The 17,924-nt window shown below is 54.2% G+C and overlaps 1 protein-coding gene across 1 annotated transcript; it reads right to left on the bottom strand.

Annotated features, from left to right (window-relative positions):
- Nucleotides 1-8,189: 8,189 nt before the first annotated feature.
- Nucleotides 8,190-14,283, bottom strand: LOC118700744 (N-acetylmuramoyl-L-alanine amidase-like). Its single transcript, XM_036405335.1, has 7 exons — nucleotides 14,232-14,283; nucleotides 12,944-13,801; nucleotides 12,181-12,391; nucleotides 11,188-11,509; nucleotides 9,314-9,424; nucleotides 9,014-9,152; nucleotides 8,190-8,200 (listed from the first exon to the last, which is right to left on the bottom strand). Exons 1-7 carry the CDS (start codon nucleotides 14,281-14,283, stop codon nucleotides 8,190-8,192), a joined length of 1,704 nt encoding a protein of 567 aa, XP_036261228.1.
- Nucleotides 14,284-17,924: the final 3,641 nt, after the last annotated feature.

The raw sequence follows: 17,924 nt of genomic DNA on the forward strand, positions 1-17,924 counted from the left end.
ACAAAATCATGTTCTTCCTGTCCCCTTCTCGTTGCTCAGATTATGGTGCTGTGTCAAATGTCTTGGACATAGAACAACTAATCCAGCAAGTCCTTCTCTCCCAGCACATTTCATTGAACAAAAGCTCCATGGACAGTTTGGACTTGGTGAAACAAATGAGATATGAGTGTACCTAAAACTGAGGAGAAACCGTGCGTAGCACACTGTGGGTGCATGCAGTACACATAGGGAGAAGTGGCAGACCTGAGTGCCATCACTGGGCTTCAGTCCTGTTCTGGATCACATAAGGTGAAGAATGAAGTGGTAGAGCACTGGGCTTGTTTGCACAGTGAACAGAATTACAAAAGTCCAGCAACAGCTCGTTCTCAATTTGAATCCACTGAGAATGCTCTTGTTGCTTGAAAAGTAACATGAAGCTGTTAGACTTTATCACAAAATGTTGAGATCAGTCAGCTCTTTTTATACTCTCAGTGTTGCAGAGTCTGTGATAACCAAGTCCATAGATCACATGTTAAAACAGAAGGCATTCTTTACATACCCCTTCTCCAAGCAGCCCTGAAACTGCGCACAACACACTGCATCTCTGTACTTTATTTCTCAGATAGCTATGCCATCACATTTTCCACTCTTGCAGCTCTGTTGCCAGCTGTCAGCAGATGCTGTTATAGAAAAAAGCTCAGAAAGTCAAAACAAGTGCAGGGCTGCACCATCTGCTTGCCACACATAAGTCACATCAAACTCACCAGTGCACTGGGTCCTTTTCTTCTCCGCTGCAACTACCATTGTGTTGTCTGGATCTTGGAGCCTACTTGAAAGCACAGTTGTTTCCACAGAGGGCTGAAAGAAAAATTGATAGCAGCAAGAAGAGCTGTCCTTAAGATTCTTGCTTAAGACTGTAATGTGAATTCAGCAGGCAAGAAAGTAGCAGCCACCAGCTTTTTGCAAGTCTTTGCGCTACAAGGGGGGAGCTGGACTCGAGCAACTGGGACATGTAATGGGGTGTCCCCTGCTTCCAGTGCCCCTTCCTGGTGCTCCCAGTGCCTCACCTTAGCGCTCCCAGTTCTCTTCAGAGCTCCCTGTAGGACTCCCTGGTTCCCTTTCCTGCCCCCAGTTCCAACCAGTGCTCCCAGCTGACTCTCAGTTCACTCCTGGTGGACTCAGTGTTGCTCCCTTCAGCACCGTCCCCGTCTCACCCCAATGCTTCCAGTGCCATCCCTGTGTCACTCCCAAACTGTCCCAGTGCTCCCAGGGTCACCCCCTAGCTCTCTCCACATCTTTTCAATCTCTCTTGTGTCTTTGGCTCACCCCAAACTGACTCCAGCTCTTTTGGATTCATCAAGGCCAGAGCAAAGGGGAATGTCTGTGGAAGATGCAGAACCCCTGTCAGCACCGAAATTCCCAATGTTCCACCCACTGTCCCAAGGAAACACCTAAACCCAGCTTTTCCCACCACCAACTCTGGGAAATCATGTGTGCCAAGGAACTGAAATCCTGGACACGGCACCAAAGTGGAGACAAAAAACTTCCTGCAGAGCCTAACCTCCAAATCCTGCAGCTGCTTTGCCTGTTCCTAACCTGGAGACAACCCAAGATCACCTAGAGCACAGAGATGGGGCACGAGGACACCCCAAGACCCTCAGACCCCCTGGGGGGAGGTGGGGAGTACAGACACTAAGGTCCTCCAGGCCTGGAGGTATGAAGAGGTGCCTGCAGTGGCCCCTCAACCCTGATGGAATCCCCCCAAGTTCAAGCTCCACATGGCTCCCCCTGAATTTTCTTGACCAGTGTTTATTGATTGGGCTTTTCCTAGTTTTCCTTTGTTTCCAGGAAAGGTTTCTCCAGGGTGATTAATAACCCATCTTGTGTTATGACTTAAGAATACATCCAGATGTGTCCACAAATTACCTCCACTTCTTTCAAATAGGAAAAAGATGCCACCTTTTCCCTGCTCTGGTCTGTACCCACAGAGAGGACTTCAGTACCTGCGCCAAGGGCTGTGCAGCCACTTTGGGGTGGAGCAGGGGCTGAGGTGGGTGGGTGTGGAGCAGAGATCCTCCCACCTTCGCAGAACTTGCTCTGCCCATCCTAAACACACACTTCAGTCGTTTTGACCCATTTAACTCTTTCTCCAGTCTCCTACACCATTCAATATCAGCCACTGTCAGAAAATCTTGCTGTTTTCAATGGCTGCAGCTTTAAAAGAGAAAGTTCAACATGGCAAAAGTTTGGAGGGCTGAAAACAGCAGGTATTTCCAGCCTGTGTGTTCCATACTTTGTCTAAAAGGCTGTTGGTATCTGGATGTTTAGACACTTTTTTAGACACTGAGTTACGTTTATCATCTGAAGATGTAAAAATCTTCATCTCCGCAGCACACCCATAGGCCACATTCATCCCACTCAGCTAATCCCAGACCAATTCCTGCCCTCTGCCTGATGCCCCCAGTGCCAGCCCAGTTTAGGCTGCTCTAATTCAGCTCTGCCAGTCCCACCCTGATAGACTGAAGTGCCTGCAGTTCATTTCATGAGGCTCAAAACTAACAGGAAGTTCTCAGCTTTAATTTTCAGCTGGCTTAGCCCTGAAGCAGGTCACCAGAGTCAGCTAAATCTCCAGAAATGTCCTAAGGAAGGACAAATTGTCCAGCCAAAGCTGTGCCAGTGGTGCTGAAGTGGTGACTTCCACTGTCTCAAGAGCAGCCTTGGGACTGCAGCCTGAGATCCCTGAGGAGCCACATTTCCTCAGGAGCAGGAGCAGCAGCCTGATGGATGTTTAAAACTTTAGCAATTCACATGCACAGTTCTTTCCTGTGCCTCCATGATAGCCTTCAAAAAGGAGCAAACCCACTGATTTCAGGACATGAAAGATCCCTGCAGGAGGAACTCAACACAAGCTTCCAGATGTGTCCCCAGTAATTCCCTGACTGTTGTCAACAGAGCTTTAGGACGGCACCCAGCGCCCCTGTGTTCATGGCAGGTGAGCTCAGCTCAGCTGGCAGTGAGACTGTATGGGGGGGTCCCAGACTCCCATTCTGGAAGCCCAGTGCTGTGGTGGCTTGTGGTGGGTCACAGTGGCCACAGACTCGGCTGCTTGCCCACAGGTCTCTGTTGTCCTAGGATTCACAACAAAATCTCTTTTTCCCACCCTGTCAGAGAGAGCAAAGTCCCAGCACCTGCTGCAAGGTTCAAGTCTCCATGCCCAGGATTTGTGCCAGGGACAAGGGGACACTCAGCCTCCCCCAGGTAGCACCTCCTGCTCTATTAAACATCACAGCCAATGTCATTCTGGGGCTGGAGCAGCAGCAAGTTCAGGCTGAGGAGAAAGTTCTTATTGGAATCCTTGGACTTCACACTGGTGTTCCCAGTAACACTGAGAAGGTCATGGTTTGGTTACCAGATGAAGAATCATTAGCACCTGGTGGGTTTGATGCCTTAGGATTTTAGCTTTTATATTTTTTCATGTATTTGTGAACCTGCAATTCTTTAGAGTACAACTCTGAATTCCACACACAGTGTTAGCTGCTGCTTACCCATTTTGGTCAGACACAATAATTCCTCTCTAAGCCTGGGAATCAAGGACACCTCACTGTCTCAGGCCCTGAGAGATGTAAACAAAAGTGAGCTGGGGGGGGAGCAAACTTGGGGTAAATGACTTCATTACCTGAAGCTGTAATTGGAAGATTAACCTCCAATATGCAAATAGAACAAACTTATAAAAGTGTGAAAACCCGTGACCCGCTGTCCATTTTTGACTGTAGCCCCTTGGGGGGCTTAATCTGCCTGAAATGTACTAGAAGGCCCTTCAATAAATCCAACTGCTCTTTATTCCCTTAATTTTGTCTGGCCTATGTTTTTAGGTAGCCCTGGAAAAGGCATCAGGTTAATACAATGCAAATTTTTAAAAACCCGTTTGTCTATGCAATCACATTATACTTATTCTGTAGGAAAAAGAACTGGAAAGCAACCAGCCCAGTTGTGGCAACTTTTACTAGTTCAGGTATAATTTTGGGGTTATCAACCACCAGAGACCACCAAAGAGATCCCCAGGACAAAAGAATGTGTGCATAAAAGGAAGAAAAAATATCTTAATGATTTTGGGGAAAATTATTATCATATGTATGTTTACTCCAGGAAAATCAATGAATATGTATATAAAATAGAGTATAGAAACAGAAGCAGTTTCTATAATCAGTGTGGACTTGGGGGAGTTACACCCCACACGTCCAGCCAAATAAAGAATGCCTGCTTTCTGCAGGAAAACACATGAGATAGTTCCTCAAACAGAAAACTAAAATGCACAAGAAAGAAAATGCTCACAAAATGAGACTAAACTGTTTCCAAGCTACCAGAATCCATTAAATGGAATCGGACAATTTAATTTAAACAGCAGAATGTGACAGGCTCCTTATCTTTTTTTTGCAAAGAACAACAAGTACAGTATGTCCACTGTCCTGGTTTGAAAAGACAGGTGTCTGCTAAGGAAGGCAGGAGCCTCCCTTGAAATAGAGAGCTTAAACCCCCTCCCTCTGAACTATTATAATTTTGAAATTAAGAGGCTCTCAGGCAAAGATATGGAATAGGAATAACAGTTCTTTACTAGGAAAATTAAAAATACAAATGCAATAGTACAAACAAGCAAACAAACAAAAAAAACCCCCCACTGACAGAGTGAGAATACAACCTGACACCCAGTGGGTCAGGGTGGTGGTACCAGTCCTATTAAATGATGGCTGCAGTGCTCCTGCAGTGACAGGTGTGGTTCTGTTGAAGCAGTGATCCTGTAGAAGGGTGGAGTTTTCCTCTGAAGGTCCAGTGGTGGTGTAGATGGGCCTGGACTGCCTTGGGAATCCAGTGTAGAAGAAAGCTGCTCCTCTGGGAATCCAGTCGGAAAAGGCTGATCTGGTGTTCCAAAATCTCAGATTATATCCAGGTAGGAATGCTTGGCTCCTCCCTATGGGTAGAGCATCTCACAATGGGATGGTGTAATTTTTATCAGTCATGCAGTGACATTCACTGGCCCATTAACAGAAGATATCTCCTGGAGGGAGGATTGGTTGTAGAAGAGATAAAGAAAACTGCCCAATTGACAGACGATAACTGCCCCTCCTCTAACAGACGGGAATAGAATACACACCCCCAGCTACATCTTTCAACCTAAGACATCCACTGAAGACAATTCCTTTTGGAAGAACACATTCCTCAACTTCCCTTGAAGCTGGGAATTTGTGCTCAATACAGACAGGTTAGGGAGCCCTGACAAGCAGGCTCTGATGTTAGAAAATGTCTTGATGTGTGGACAGGAGCTGCACCACTAACTGTAAAGTGAAATGAGTGTTGAAGGAGCATGGTGGGTCCCAGGGAACTCTGATCCCTGCAGAACCTCATCTAACATGGATGGGCCAACCCAGCTGCACTGGGATCACAGATGACTGCACTTCCAACTGCCAGGTCAAACATCACCTCATCACCTTCCTATTAAATGCTTATCACTGCTTGCTGTGAATGACAGGAGAATTGGGTGGGGAGTAGCAGCAAATTGACATTTATTGATTTTCTGAATTATCGAAAGGAAATATAATCAACTGTCACATTAACATTAATTGCTAATTCTACACAATTAGGGGAATTTCATTAAATGTACCACTTGCCATGCCCACAAAGACATTTCCTTCAGAGGGAAAGGAGAGTGTTTCAAACTGTGCCATAGATGAGCCCTCATTTAAGCAAGGCTTTTACAGTTTCCTTTCTGTAAACCATGACAAATTCACGATTGACTTTTTTTTCCAAAAAAAAAGTCATGGCAGTTCACTTGTGCACTGTGAGTCCCACTTTAAAAAGCTTTTAAAGAGATTGTTTTATCTGCAATGATTTTGTGCCTGTAATCAGAAAGTATATTTAATTGTTCTTTTAACCATTACTGCCCTCAAAGTGGGTTTGCCTGAGAAGAATAGAAGCTCATACATGCAGATGTAAGCAGGCTGCTTCCCCTGAAGAAATCAGAGCAAACACAGAGTTCAGATCTAGGATTTGAGGAGTCCCAACTCACTGGAAGCTGGAGAATGTTGTCCTGTGTTGCAGTGCAGTTTCCTGTTTGACCTGTCCCAGCCCCCTCAGGTGCACCAACCTTTCCCCCTCCCCCTTTTGCCCTCCTGCCCAAGAGCTGCCCATCAATCTTAACATTCCAGCAAGGCGTCGTGTGATTGGCAGATGCACCCCAGGCCTGGGCTCATTGGTTTGTCCTAGCGTCCACATCCCTTGACCCCTTCCCTTGCTCACACCTGGTTGGTCCTCACCTGTCCCTCCCCTCCCCCTGTCCCCGGGGCTTAAAAGGACACGAGACCATGCGGCTGGGTGTCTGTCTGGAGCTGTTACCACGTTCAGAGGCCTACCATGCTGCAATAAAACTCTGGATTTAAGCTCTACGGCAGAACCCGCTCCTTTTCTCTTCACTGCTGGTTGAACCTTTTCCACCAAAGGTAAACTGAGTTCCTACTTTGTCTGGATTTGTTCCGAGCGCCCAGCTGCAGCACCCAGCCGGCCAAAGGCATCTCTGCGGTGAAAACACCACAGCTGCCGCCTTTGGTCCAGCAGCGAGGCCAGACGAAGCCAGGCAGGACACACCTGGAAACGTTCGGGGTCTAATGTTTAATAGTCCTGATTTTCAAGGGCAAGGAGGAACCCAGACACTACAGGCCTGTCAGTCTCACTCTGATACTTGATAGAATCATGGAAAAGTTTGTTCTGCGAAGTACTGAAAAACACCTGGAGGACAATGCAGGCATCAGTCAGAGTCAGCACAGCTTCATGAGGGGAAAGTCCTGTTTGTGAAATCTGATTTCCTTCTATGACAGGGGAACCCACTTGGTTGATCCAGGAAAGCCAGCAGATGGAATCTTTCTGGATTTCAGCAAAGCTTTTGTGCCTCCCAGAATGCCTCCCAGAATGCTTCTAGACAAAGTGCCCATCACATAGCTGGATGAACACATTGTGGAATGGGTGAGCAACTGGCTCACAGGTCAGGCACTGAGGCTGGCAGTGACTGGGGTGACACCACGCTGGCAGTGGTCACCAGAGGGTTCTGCAGGGCTTCATTGGCAGTCCTGGCTCTCCAATGTCTTTATTAACGATGTGAACACAGGACTTGAAGGGATAATCAGTAAATTTACCGATGACACCAAACTGGGAGGAACTGTCACCTGCCCGGAGGGCAGAGAGGCTCTGCAGAGAGGCCTCCCAAATAGAGATGGGCAATCACCAACGGTGTGGAGTTTAACAAGGGAGGGGTCAGATTCTGCCCCTGGGATGGGCAGCCCTGGCTTGGCGTATGGACAGGGGAAGGAGGGGCTGCAGGGCAGCTGTAGGGAGGGACCTGGGGGTCCTGGCCAAGGGCAAGCTGAACATGAGTCAACAGTGCCTTGGCGGTCCAAAGTGTCACTGTGTCCTGGGGGGCAGCAGCCCAGCATCCTGGCCTCTGGGCTGGGGAGGTAATTGTCACGCTCTGCTCTGCACTGGGGTGGCCTCACCTTGAGCGAGAACACAATATAAAAAAGACATAAAGCCATTGCAAAGTGTCCAGAGGTGGTCACAAGGATGGGGAAGGGTCTCAAGGGGCTCTGTGAGGAACAGCTGAGGACACTTGGTTTGTTCATCTGGAGAAGAGGAGACTCAGGTGAGACCTCAGTGAGCTCTTCAACATCTTCCTGAGGGGCAGTGCAGGGGCCAGCACCAAGCTCTTCACTCTCATGAGCAGGGACAGGACTCAATGAAATGGCTGGAGCTGAGTCAGGGGAGGACAGGTTGGATATCAGGAGAAAGTTTTTCGCCTAGAGGGGGGTTGAGCACTGGGGCAGGGTCCTCAAGGAAGTGGTACCAGCCCCAAGTCTGTTATGGGACAGGAAGCATTTGGATGATGCTCTCAGGCCCACGGTGGAATTGTTGTGGTGTTCTGTGCAGGGCAGGAGTTGGACTCAATGATCCTGATGAGTCCCTTTCAACTCAGCATGTTCTGTGTTGCTCTGAAATTATTTCAGCATCCAGCATTCAGCTTTCACTCTAGAATAAAGCTGTTCCAGCCTGGTGAACACAGACATTTCACCCCTCCGAAGTACAGCACCTACAATATTCCTTAATTTCTTTGGATTAAAGAAAGAAAGAAACTGCATTTAAATGTCACTGTAACAATTCCATGCCCTTCTTCACTGGCTGCCTGTAAGGGGGGCCATTTACAGAGCAGCTTGACAGGGGCCATGGCTTGCCCTGGCCATAGGAGGGGACAGAACAGGCTGTGGGTGCCCCCCATGCCCCTGTCACTCATGGGGGATGTGACAGTGATGGGGGACAGGTGACCTGGTCATGCCACCAGGAGTGCCAGGATGGGGCACAGGTGGACATGGAAGCACCACCATGGATGTTGTGACACCAGGGCACGCATTGCCATGGAGATGCCACCGTGGGTATGGTGACACCAAGGGATGTGTGGCCTTGGAGGTGCCACCGCAGGTCCCGAGATGCTCATGGAGATGCCACCAGGGGACAGGTGGCCATGGGGTGGCAATGCCAGTGGGTGTGGCAGTGTGACAATGACAGGCCATGTGTGGGGCCAGGCTGGGGTGGCTCTGTGCCTGCCCTGTGGGTGGCCTCACTGGTAACGAGCCGGTTTGGCTGGATCCCAGTGCTGGTGCCACAGGGCCTGGCCCGGTGCCACTGTCAGTGCCAGCCCTGGCATGGGCAACGTTGGGACAGGGACACATGGGGCGGGAAGAGACCCTGGGGATAGGGGAGACTGAGCATCCCAGGGGGCTGTGCCAGGCCAACACCTCCCACACCCCAAAATTCATCACCCCCCGCCCATCATCATCACCCCAAAAGTCATCACCCCCCCCCCCAAACCATGACACCCAAACCATCCCCATCACCCTCCACCCATCATAATCACCCCAAAATTCATCACACCCCACCCATCGCCTCAAAATTCCCCCCACCCCTCACCACCACTCTCCCACCCCTGTACCTTCCTCACCTGCCCCATCCTGTGCCCCCAGCGCTGCCCTGGCTCCGCTGCCACCGTGTCGCCTCCTCCTGTCCTCGGAATGCAGGTACTGCTGCAGGGGTGGCCTCGTCCCCTCCTGTCCCCCTCGGGTCCCTGTACCCTTGGGCGCCTTGGAGGGGGCGAAAAACGCCTTTTGGAACAGGGACCCACACGCGCTGGCCTTGGGGACACCACTGTCGCCAGCCCTGTTGCCGTCAGTGCCGGGGTGGCTGTAGGAGCATTTCCAGCCCTGCATCCGCTCCCAGTGGCAGCTCCCCGGGGACCTCCCGCCCCTTTCGGGATCGCCGCCTGTTGACCGCCGAGGACAGGCGCGGCGCGCCACTTGTAGTTCTTCAGTAGGGCGGGGGGCTCGGGGGTGGCCGGGAGGGCTTTCACCTCCATCTGTTGGGGGGAGAGTAGAGTTTGAGGGTTCCACGGGGTAGATGTGGGGGCGCTGGCATGGGGGGAGTCACTTTGGGGGGCCCCAGGGGGTAGGTAAATTTAGGAGTGGTGGGACGGGGGAAGTAATTTTGTGAGCTGGACTTGTGGGTGGCGAGATGGGGGGAATCATTTTGGGGGTTCATGGGCTGGATTTGGGGTTAGTGGGATGGAGGGAGGCATTTTGGGGGTCCCTGGGCAGGCGTGGGTGGGGTTGGGATGGGGAGAGTCACTCAGGGGAGTCCAGGGGCTGAACTTGGGCGTCGTGGGATGGGCAACCCCAACCTGGCATCCCCACCTTGAGGGGTCCCCAGTTTTTGGGGTCCCCCCTCCCTGGGATACCCCTGCCCATCCAGGGGACCCAAATTTTTGGGTTCTTCTGCCCACCCAGGGGGTGCCCACCCAGGTGGGTCCCCACGGCAGCGCCTCGCAGCCCCCACCCCTGCCGGGGACAGGGTGATGGGTGCCCCGCAATCCCCATGGCTCGGGCGCAGGCGGGACTGGAGACGTTTCCGTCCCGCCCCGGCCGCGCTTCCCCTGCGCCCCGCCCCCCCCCCCCCCCCCCCCCCCCCCGCACCCTGGGGACCCCCTGATCCCCCCTTTGTCACCCGCTCAGCGCGGGGGACCCGGTGGCACCGCAGGACCCCCTCCGTGACATCCCCGAGGTGGCACCCGCGCTTTTGATCATCACCACCCGCCAATTTGTCACCAGCGCCCCAAAGCGGGGAGTGGCCCACATCCTACAAGGGGGGTGACAGAATTTTTGGGGTCCCTCCACGCCACTTCCAGCCCCCGCATCCCCCCGAGGATGCCGCGCGACCCCGTATTCCCCACGCTGTCCCGGCCGCAGCATCCCCCGAGGGTACCCTGGGGACTCTGGGGACTGTCCCCATGTCCCTCCCGCCCCGTCCCCGTGGTATGTCCGCTGCTGCTCTCGCGCTCGGTCCCCCGGTCCCCGGTCCTGTCGCAGCTTCCCCATGTGACCAGGCAGGAATTACAGTCACCCTGTCACCTCCTCCTCCTTTTCCGCCGCTCCCTCGGGAGGTGATGCTGCTGCTCCCGCTGGGTACGCCCCGGTGACACCCGGGGGACACCGCGGGTGACCTCTCAAAGAGACTGCAGGGTCACAGTGGCTCCTAGAGTCCCCCCGAAATGACAGCTGGGAGGGGCTGGGATGCTGCAGGTGCCAGTTTGGAGACTGGGTGCTCGTTTGGGGGGGAGGTTTGGGGTCTCCAGGGTGGCTCCCTAAGTCTCCTCCCATCATCCCAAAGTCACCCCCAGCCCGTGCCTCAGTTTCCCCTTGCTCTGCAGGGACCACCCAGAGCTGATGTCCTGGAATTGGATTTATTTTGGGAGGTTTTGAGGTTGGGGCTACTGGGATGGGCTGGTGGGCCAGTGGGATGGGCCAGTTGTGGCTGGGCTGGTGGTCATCTCAGCTAGGGGCTGTCCAGGCTGGGGGGCTGCAGATCAGAGTCCAGCTGGGATCCATGGGTCTGGTGTTCATCTGGACCAATGTCCAGCTGGGATCCATCAGACCAACATCTGCTGGACTAATGTCTGTCCAGACTGGGCTGGTTTCCATCTGGACTGCTGTCCAACCTCTCCTGCCTCCATCCAGCCCAGGCTCCCTGGCCGGGGCTGCTCCTCACTGCAGGGTGGACAAAGACCCATGGTCAGTCACAAGATGACCCTAAACCCCTTCCCACCAACCCCACCAGGCCACCCACCCTGAGTCCCCGTGCCACTGGTGTCCTCTGGAAGCCAGGCCAGCTCTGGATCTCCTCGAAGAGGGCGTTGCCGGGGCAGTCGGTGTGGCCGAGCTGGCGGTGGCCACGCAGGATGAAGTCCGGCCGGATGTGGCCGAAGCGGACGGCGCAGGGCAGGAGCTCGTCCCGCACGAGGGCCAGCGTGTCGGGGTCCGGCAGGGCGGCCGTGAAGTCCCCAACGATGCCAACGCCGAAGCCTTGGGTGTTGTAGCCCTTGGTGTGGGCACCCACCCAGTGCCACCCCCGGCCCTCGTACAGGTACCCATCCGAGCCCACCACAAAGCTGTGAGGACATGATGGCAGTGAGGGGACAGGGATGGGGACTGCAAAGGGACAGGGATGGGGATAGTGGAGAGACAGAGATGGGGACAATGCGGGGACAATGATGTGGGCTGTGGGGGCCTATGGGGACAGAAGGGGAAATGGGAACGGGGACTGTGGGTCAACAGGGATGGGGACTGTGAGGGGACAATGATGGGGACTGGAAAGGGACAGGGATGGGGACTGTGGGGGTTATGAGGATAGTGTGGGGACAGGGATGGGGACTGGGAGGGGACAGTGGTGGGGACCATGGGGGGACAGTGGTGGGGACTGCAAGGGGACAGTGGCGAGGACCATTGAGGGGCAGTTATGGGGACCATGAAGGGACAGTGGTAGAGACTATGGGGGGACAATGGTGGGGGCCATGGGGGGACAGTGATGGGGACTGTGAGAGGACAGTGGTGGGGTCTGTGAGGTGACAATGACATGGACTGCAATGGGACAGTGATGGAGACCACAGGGGATTACAGTTACCATGGGGTAGACAGGGATCATGGGGAGACAAGGATCGGCCCCATGGAGGGTGGCAGGAACCAGTGGAGGTGACAGTGCCCACAGGGGTACAATGACAGGGCCCACGGGAGGTGACAGGGACTGTGGCAGGTGCCATCACCCCAGGGAGGTGACAGTGACCTGTAGCCGATGTCATCCCAGCCACGGGTGTCCTGGTGGAAGCGCTGCATTTCCCTCATGGCGTGGGCGCAGGCGCTGAAGGTCTGGCAGGGCCGGGATGGCTCCAGGGTGTGGTGCAGGAACACCGAGCCCAGCGGGGGCTGCAGCGGGTCTGGGGTGCCCCGGTAGGGACGGGCACCCCACAGGCAGCGTGGCATGATGGCCGGGCACTCTGCGGGGACAACAGCAGAGTGTTCCCTGAGATCCTAGGGACATGGCAGAGGGGACATGGGGGGGACATGGGGTTTGATGGGGACACAGTAGAGTCTGCATTAGGACAAGGGGCTTGACGGACCCTTGGGGACATGGTGATGTCCACATGGGGACAAGGTCATTTGGGGACAAGAGGCCATTTGGGTACAAGGGGCTTGGAATCACAGCAGAGGCTGTGTGGAGACACAGGGGGTGATAATCTTTGTCTGGGAGGTGACAACGCCCATTTAGGTGGTGACAGTCCCTGTTTGAAGGGTGACGCTCCCGTTTAGGGGGTAACAATCCCTGTCTGGGAGATGACAACTACTGTTTAGGGGGTGACAACTCTGTTTGGGGAGGACAATACCCATTTGAGCAGTGACAATCCGTATTTGGGAGATCACAATGCCCATTTGTGCAGTGGCAATCCCTGTTTAGGGGGTGACAACCCCTGTCTGGGAAGTGACAACCCCAGTTTGGGAGGTATCAACCCCATTTATGAGATGCCACCCCACCCGTACCCCACCCGTACCCACGTAGCGCTCGCTGAACTCCCGCGCTGCCCTATGAGCCACGGCCGCCACCCCCTGTGTCCCCACGTCTCTCAGGAGCTCCGAGGTGGGCGACAGCGTCCTCAGCAGCTCCAAAACCGCTGCCACCTCCTTCTCCAGACGTCCCTGTCCCGCCAGTGCCCCAAAATTCCGGCGCCGGTAACTGCTGGGGGGTCTCCCCACTTCCGAGCCATTCCCAGTCCCGTAGTAGCCCCGAAGCAGTTCGGTCACCGGGAGGGGTCCCCGGGCCAGCCGCGCCCCCAGGACCGCCCCATCCATGGCCCCGATGGCCACAGGGTCGGGGACAGGGGACGGGGGACCCCTCAAGGTGTAATTTTGGGGATTCTCCACGTCGTCCCAGCAGCCGCCGGGTCCCAACGCGGTGGCGTTGTGGTCACTCCCCTGCGCCAGCAGGAAGGATGTCCCCAAAGCCTCGGTGATGGTGACAGCCAAGAGGGGGTCGGCGGGCGGGTCGAGGGTGGGGAGGGGTCGCTCAAACCCGCCGGATCTCAGCCCCGCCTCGATGCCGGCCAGGAGGGGACCGAGGGCCACCGTGGAGCCGTCGGGCGCCAGCACCGCCCCCAGCTCCGGTGTCGCCGGGTCGTGGTGGAGGAGCTCGGTCAGGAGCTGCCATTGGCCCGGGGTGAGAGCCGGGGGGCGTTCGGGGGTCCCGAGGGGCCCGCCCAGCACCGCCCGGCACCCCGGGGTGCTGCAGACTCCCAGCCGCCTCACCAAGGCCGCGGCGGCGCCGGGGGAGCCGCCCCGGGCTGGGGACTCGAGGGCATCCAGGATGTCGAGCACCGAGTCCATGTGGCGTGGGGGGACAGTTGGGGACACAGCTGGGGACACGCCTGGGGGGATAGGGGGTGGGGGGTGAGGGGGGTTAAGGGGGTGGGGAGGGGGTTGGAAGAGGGAGAGGCACCCAAAAATGTGCCACAAGCAAGGGGAGGGCACCCAAAATGGGGGGAAAGGACCCAAAAAAGGGGGGAAATCACCCCAAATAAGGGGAAAAGACCCAAACCCGGGGGAAAGGACCCATAATAAGGGGAAAGGACCCAAAATAGGGCAAAAGGACCCAAAAGAGGGGGAAGGACCTAAAAGAAGGGGAAAGAACCCAAAATAAGGGCGAAAGGAACCAAAACAGGGTGAAAGGATCCAGGGAAAGGATCCAAAATAAGGGGGAACAGACCCAAAAGAGAGGAGAACGACCCAAAATCAGAGGAAAAAAGGTGTCCTAGGGTGTTGTGGGATGTCGTGGCATGTTCTTACCTGTGCCAGGGTGGGCGCAGATGCTCAGTGCCAGCAGCAGCCACGGGAACATCCTGCAGGACACGGTGACTCCTTGAGGGACACAAGGACACCCTGTGGAACCAGGGGACACCCTGCAGGACATGGCCCCGGGGCCTTGGGGACTTTGACCCCACAGGGACACATGGGGGAGGGACAGGGACACAGGGAAGGGGACAGGGAGACATGGGGAGGAGGGAACACGGGGAAAGGGACAGGGAGACATGGAAAAGGACAGGGACACACGAGGGGAGGGGACGGGGACACATGGGGAGGAGGGGGCACAATGCCACCAGGACACACATCAGGGACAATGTCACCACACCTGTGGGAACACTGCCACCATGACATGTCAGCGCATGAAGCCACCAGGATATATCAGGGGACGCTGTCACCAAGCCATGTGATCCCTCCAGGTGACACTGACCCTTGTCCTGTCCCCAGCCTGTTCCCAGGGGCAGTTGGGGTCCCCTGAGTGCAGTGGCTCTGGGACACCCTGGTGGCTGTCACCTGCTTCTGGGCCACTTGTCACCAGCTGAACAAGTTCCCTGTCCCCCCCTAGTGGGTGGTGAAATTCAGCTGGGACACCGTAGTGGTGACAGTGGGAACATAGTGGCAGGAACTGCATCAGGCAGTGCTTTGCCATGGCCAAGATGAAGATGCTGGTGGCACTGTGGTGGCACTGACACTGTCTCAGTGTGTGACCCCACCCATGTCCATGTCCCTCCATGTCCCCATCCATGTCTGTGTCCCCTCATGTCCTCATCCATGAGGGGGATGTCCACATCCATGTCCATGTCCCCCATGTCCCCATGCATGGCCATGTCGCCATCCATGGCCATGTCCCCCCACGTCATTGTTCCCCACCCATGCCTTTGTTAAACATCTTTATTTTTACCCCAGTTCCAGGGGTTTCAAAGGGATGAACAAAAATGAAAAAAAAATCAAGGCTAAACCAAAAGGATTTATGTGTCTGTGCCAGTTGAGCATCCACGTGCTTACATGGGTGGAAGAACCTTTTTAGATGGGATTTCCATCCCACTGTCTCCAAAATTGTGAGTTTTGCCCCAATATATCCCCATTTTGCTGTGGAAGATGCCTGTGGGCCAGAGAGAATTAAAACAATGGATTTATGTTCGAGAAGACCTCTGAGGCCATCCAGTGTTGCTTGATGCCACCAGAAGATGCAAAAGGTGAGATTTTTCTGGGGACGGAAGTTGACAAATCTGCTCTCCACAATGGATTTCTGATGTTGGTCTGTGGATGTGTCCAGGTGCCCACAGGGAGACAGGAGGATGTAGAGCCCCCCAGCCAGGGGTCTTCCCAATATGGATCACCAGGACCATGGATCACCAGCTCATCCTGAAGTTCTTCCCACCCTCTCCACACTTGTAGGATCTTTCCCCAGTGTGGATTCTCCAGTGGTAGATCAGAGTTGAGCTCTGGTTGAAGCTCTTCCCACATTCTGATCGCTTGTGGGGCTGCTCATGGACACCCAGCTCTGAGCTCTGGCCTGAAGCTGCTCATGGACACCCAGCTCTGAGGTCTGGCCTATCTCCAGCTGCATTTCTGGCCCAGGGTGGGTTTTTCCTCCTCACAGATCCCAGGGCTGGGTTTACAGCCCCTCCTCATAAAGAATCTCTGAGGCTTTTCCTCCCTTTTGGATTTCTGCAACATGGAGCTGCTCAAAATGGCCTCTGCCACGAGGTTCTGCTGCGGGGATTTGTCCTACCTGGTCTCCATCCTCAGCTCCATCCTCTGTCTGGGGGAGGAAGGACAAGGAGAGGATGGGATTTGCCTCCGTGCCAGAGGGAAGGGAAAGGAGATCCCCCCCCTCCATCCCAGGCAGCACCGGGGTTGTCCTGCAGCTGGGGGCAGTACTGGGCTGGGAGATGGAGCAGGAGGGAGGGGGAAAGGGGCACTGACTTCCTCCTCAACTGCCTGGGTGTCCTGGGACATCTTCCTCTTCCTCGTGGTCGTCTCCCCTTCTATCAGGTCAAGGTTTGGGAATGGGAAATCCTGGTTTGCGGGGGAAAAACAAGGGGTGAGCTCATTGATGGTTTGATGGTCCTGCTACACAAGTCCAGTTCGACAAGTGACCACCCCTTTCAGCCTCGGGGGCCCAGACTTGGCTCATCTCCAGCCTCCCCCAACCTTTCCATCTACCGGGCGTCCCCTGGCTCCAGGATCGCCCCTCTGTGCTCTCCCCACTCCGGGGCTCCCGTGTTCTACCCTGGCTCTCTCCGGGGAATCCCTAACACCGATATCGCCCCTGTCCCCAAAGGTACTGCGCGATCGCTACCTGGGATCACTCTAGATCCCTCCAAAGTGGCATTTGCGGCTCAGCTTTGGGCTCCTGTGTTATAAATAAGAAGCTTGACTAGGCCAATATTCAAGCAGCAATCAATTTATTAACTAATATGGTAAAGTAAAAGCAATACAGCGCTGGGTACAGTGTGGGAAGTTTTCCCTTCAACTGCACACTGATAGCTGAGGCTTACAGGTATTAATAGGGGTACTCATAAGCTTTCTCAGCAGTTTCTATTCCAATTTTTACTCATCAGCAGTTTCTCTTCCAAATTTTTACGTCACAATTCTATACACTATTGTGATTTAGTTTTTCTCAGGATGTATCCCAAAAGGAGTATTCCCAGATGGTGATGGTCCGGTTTCCAAAAGAAGAAAGACGAATCCCATCTGGTGGAGTCCAGCTCCCCAGATGTGGGTCCACCTTTTAATTGCAAAGACTATAAATCTCATAACAGTGATGTCCAGCTTCCCTTGGTCGAAACTATAAATCCTTGAGGTGATGTTCATCTTCCTTTCTTGAGCTGCTTTTCTCTGTTTCGTTAAGGCATGAGATAAGCATGTTTCCTTTATATATATTCCAAAGCTATAGTTTCAAGGATATAAGCAATATTCTAAAATTATACTTCAAAAGGTTATTATTGCAAAACTCTTTAAGGCTTAACTACAAGCAAAGAGCAACATCCTGAACACTTTAATTCAAATGCTCCTAAATCAACTAAGGTTAATTGCGAACAAAAGATAAGTTCAAAGGCCTTCTTCCATGCTTTACTTTTCTCAGTTATTAGAATTCGTCTTTATAACTGTCCCATGGTCAGTTTCCACACATATCACAATCACAAATACACACATTGCCTGTATGTACCTGACACGAAACACAGCTTTGTATTTCACACCTGCAAGATCCAAACATTCCCTGCCCCGCAAAAAAACCCTCCTGGAGACCCTGCGATGGACCTCCCCCTCTCCGGTCCCCTGCGGGTTCTGGGGGGGAAGCGATGCTGCCGGAGCCGGGGAAGCCTCAGCGGGCGGGCCGGGGAACATCGCGGTTTTCTGCTGCTGCTGCTCGTCTTCCTCTTCCTCTTCCTCCTTCTCTTCCTCCTCTTTTTCCTCTTTCTACCGCTCCTCCTCCACTCTCAGCCCGGCCCGGGCAGGTGCCGACACCCAAAAGCAGCCGCGCTCTGCCCTGGGGGTATCTCCAAAACGGCCCCGCCCCACCCGGCACTGGGAGCGATACTGGGAACATTGGGAACGATGGTGAGAGCACCGGGCAGGAACTGGGAGCGCTCTCCCTGCCAGTCCCGCCCTTACTGGGAGCATTGGGAAGGAACTGGGAGCAAACAGCGCCCGGACGCGGCTGCAGCCGGC

The sequence above is a fragment of the Molothrus ater genome, chromosome 33 (assembly GCF_012460135.2).
Source record: "Molothrus ater isolate BHLD 08-10-18 breed brown headed cowbird chromosome 33, BPBGC_Mater_1.1, whole genome shotgun sequence".
Classification (NCBI taxonomy): domain Eukaryota; kingdom Metazoa; phylum Chordata; class Aves; order Passeriformes; family Icteridae; genus Molothrus; species Molothrus ater.

Excerpts from the sequence above, each read along its gene's own strand:
- LOC118700744 (XM_036405335.1), bottom strand. The coding sequence starts at position 14,283 with ATGTTCCCGTGGCTGCTGCTGGCACTGAGCATCTGCGCCCACCCTGGC. Across the intron at positions 13,802-14,231 it reads CTGCGCCCACCCTGGCACAG|CTGTGTCCCCAACTGTCCCC; the intron begins GTAAGAACATGC and ends GCGTGTCCCCAG. Across the intron at positions 9,153-9,313 it reads AGGCGGCGATCCCGAAAGGG|GCGCCCAAGGGTACAGGGAC; the intron begins GCGGGAGGTCCC and ends GCCCCCTCCAAG.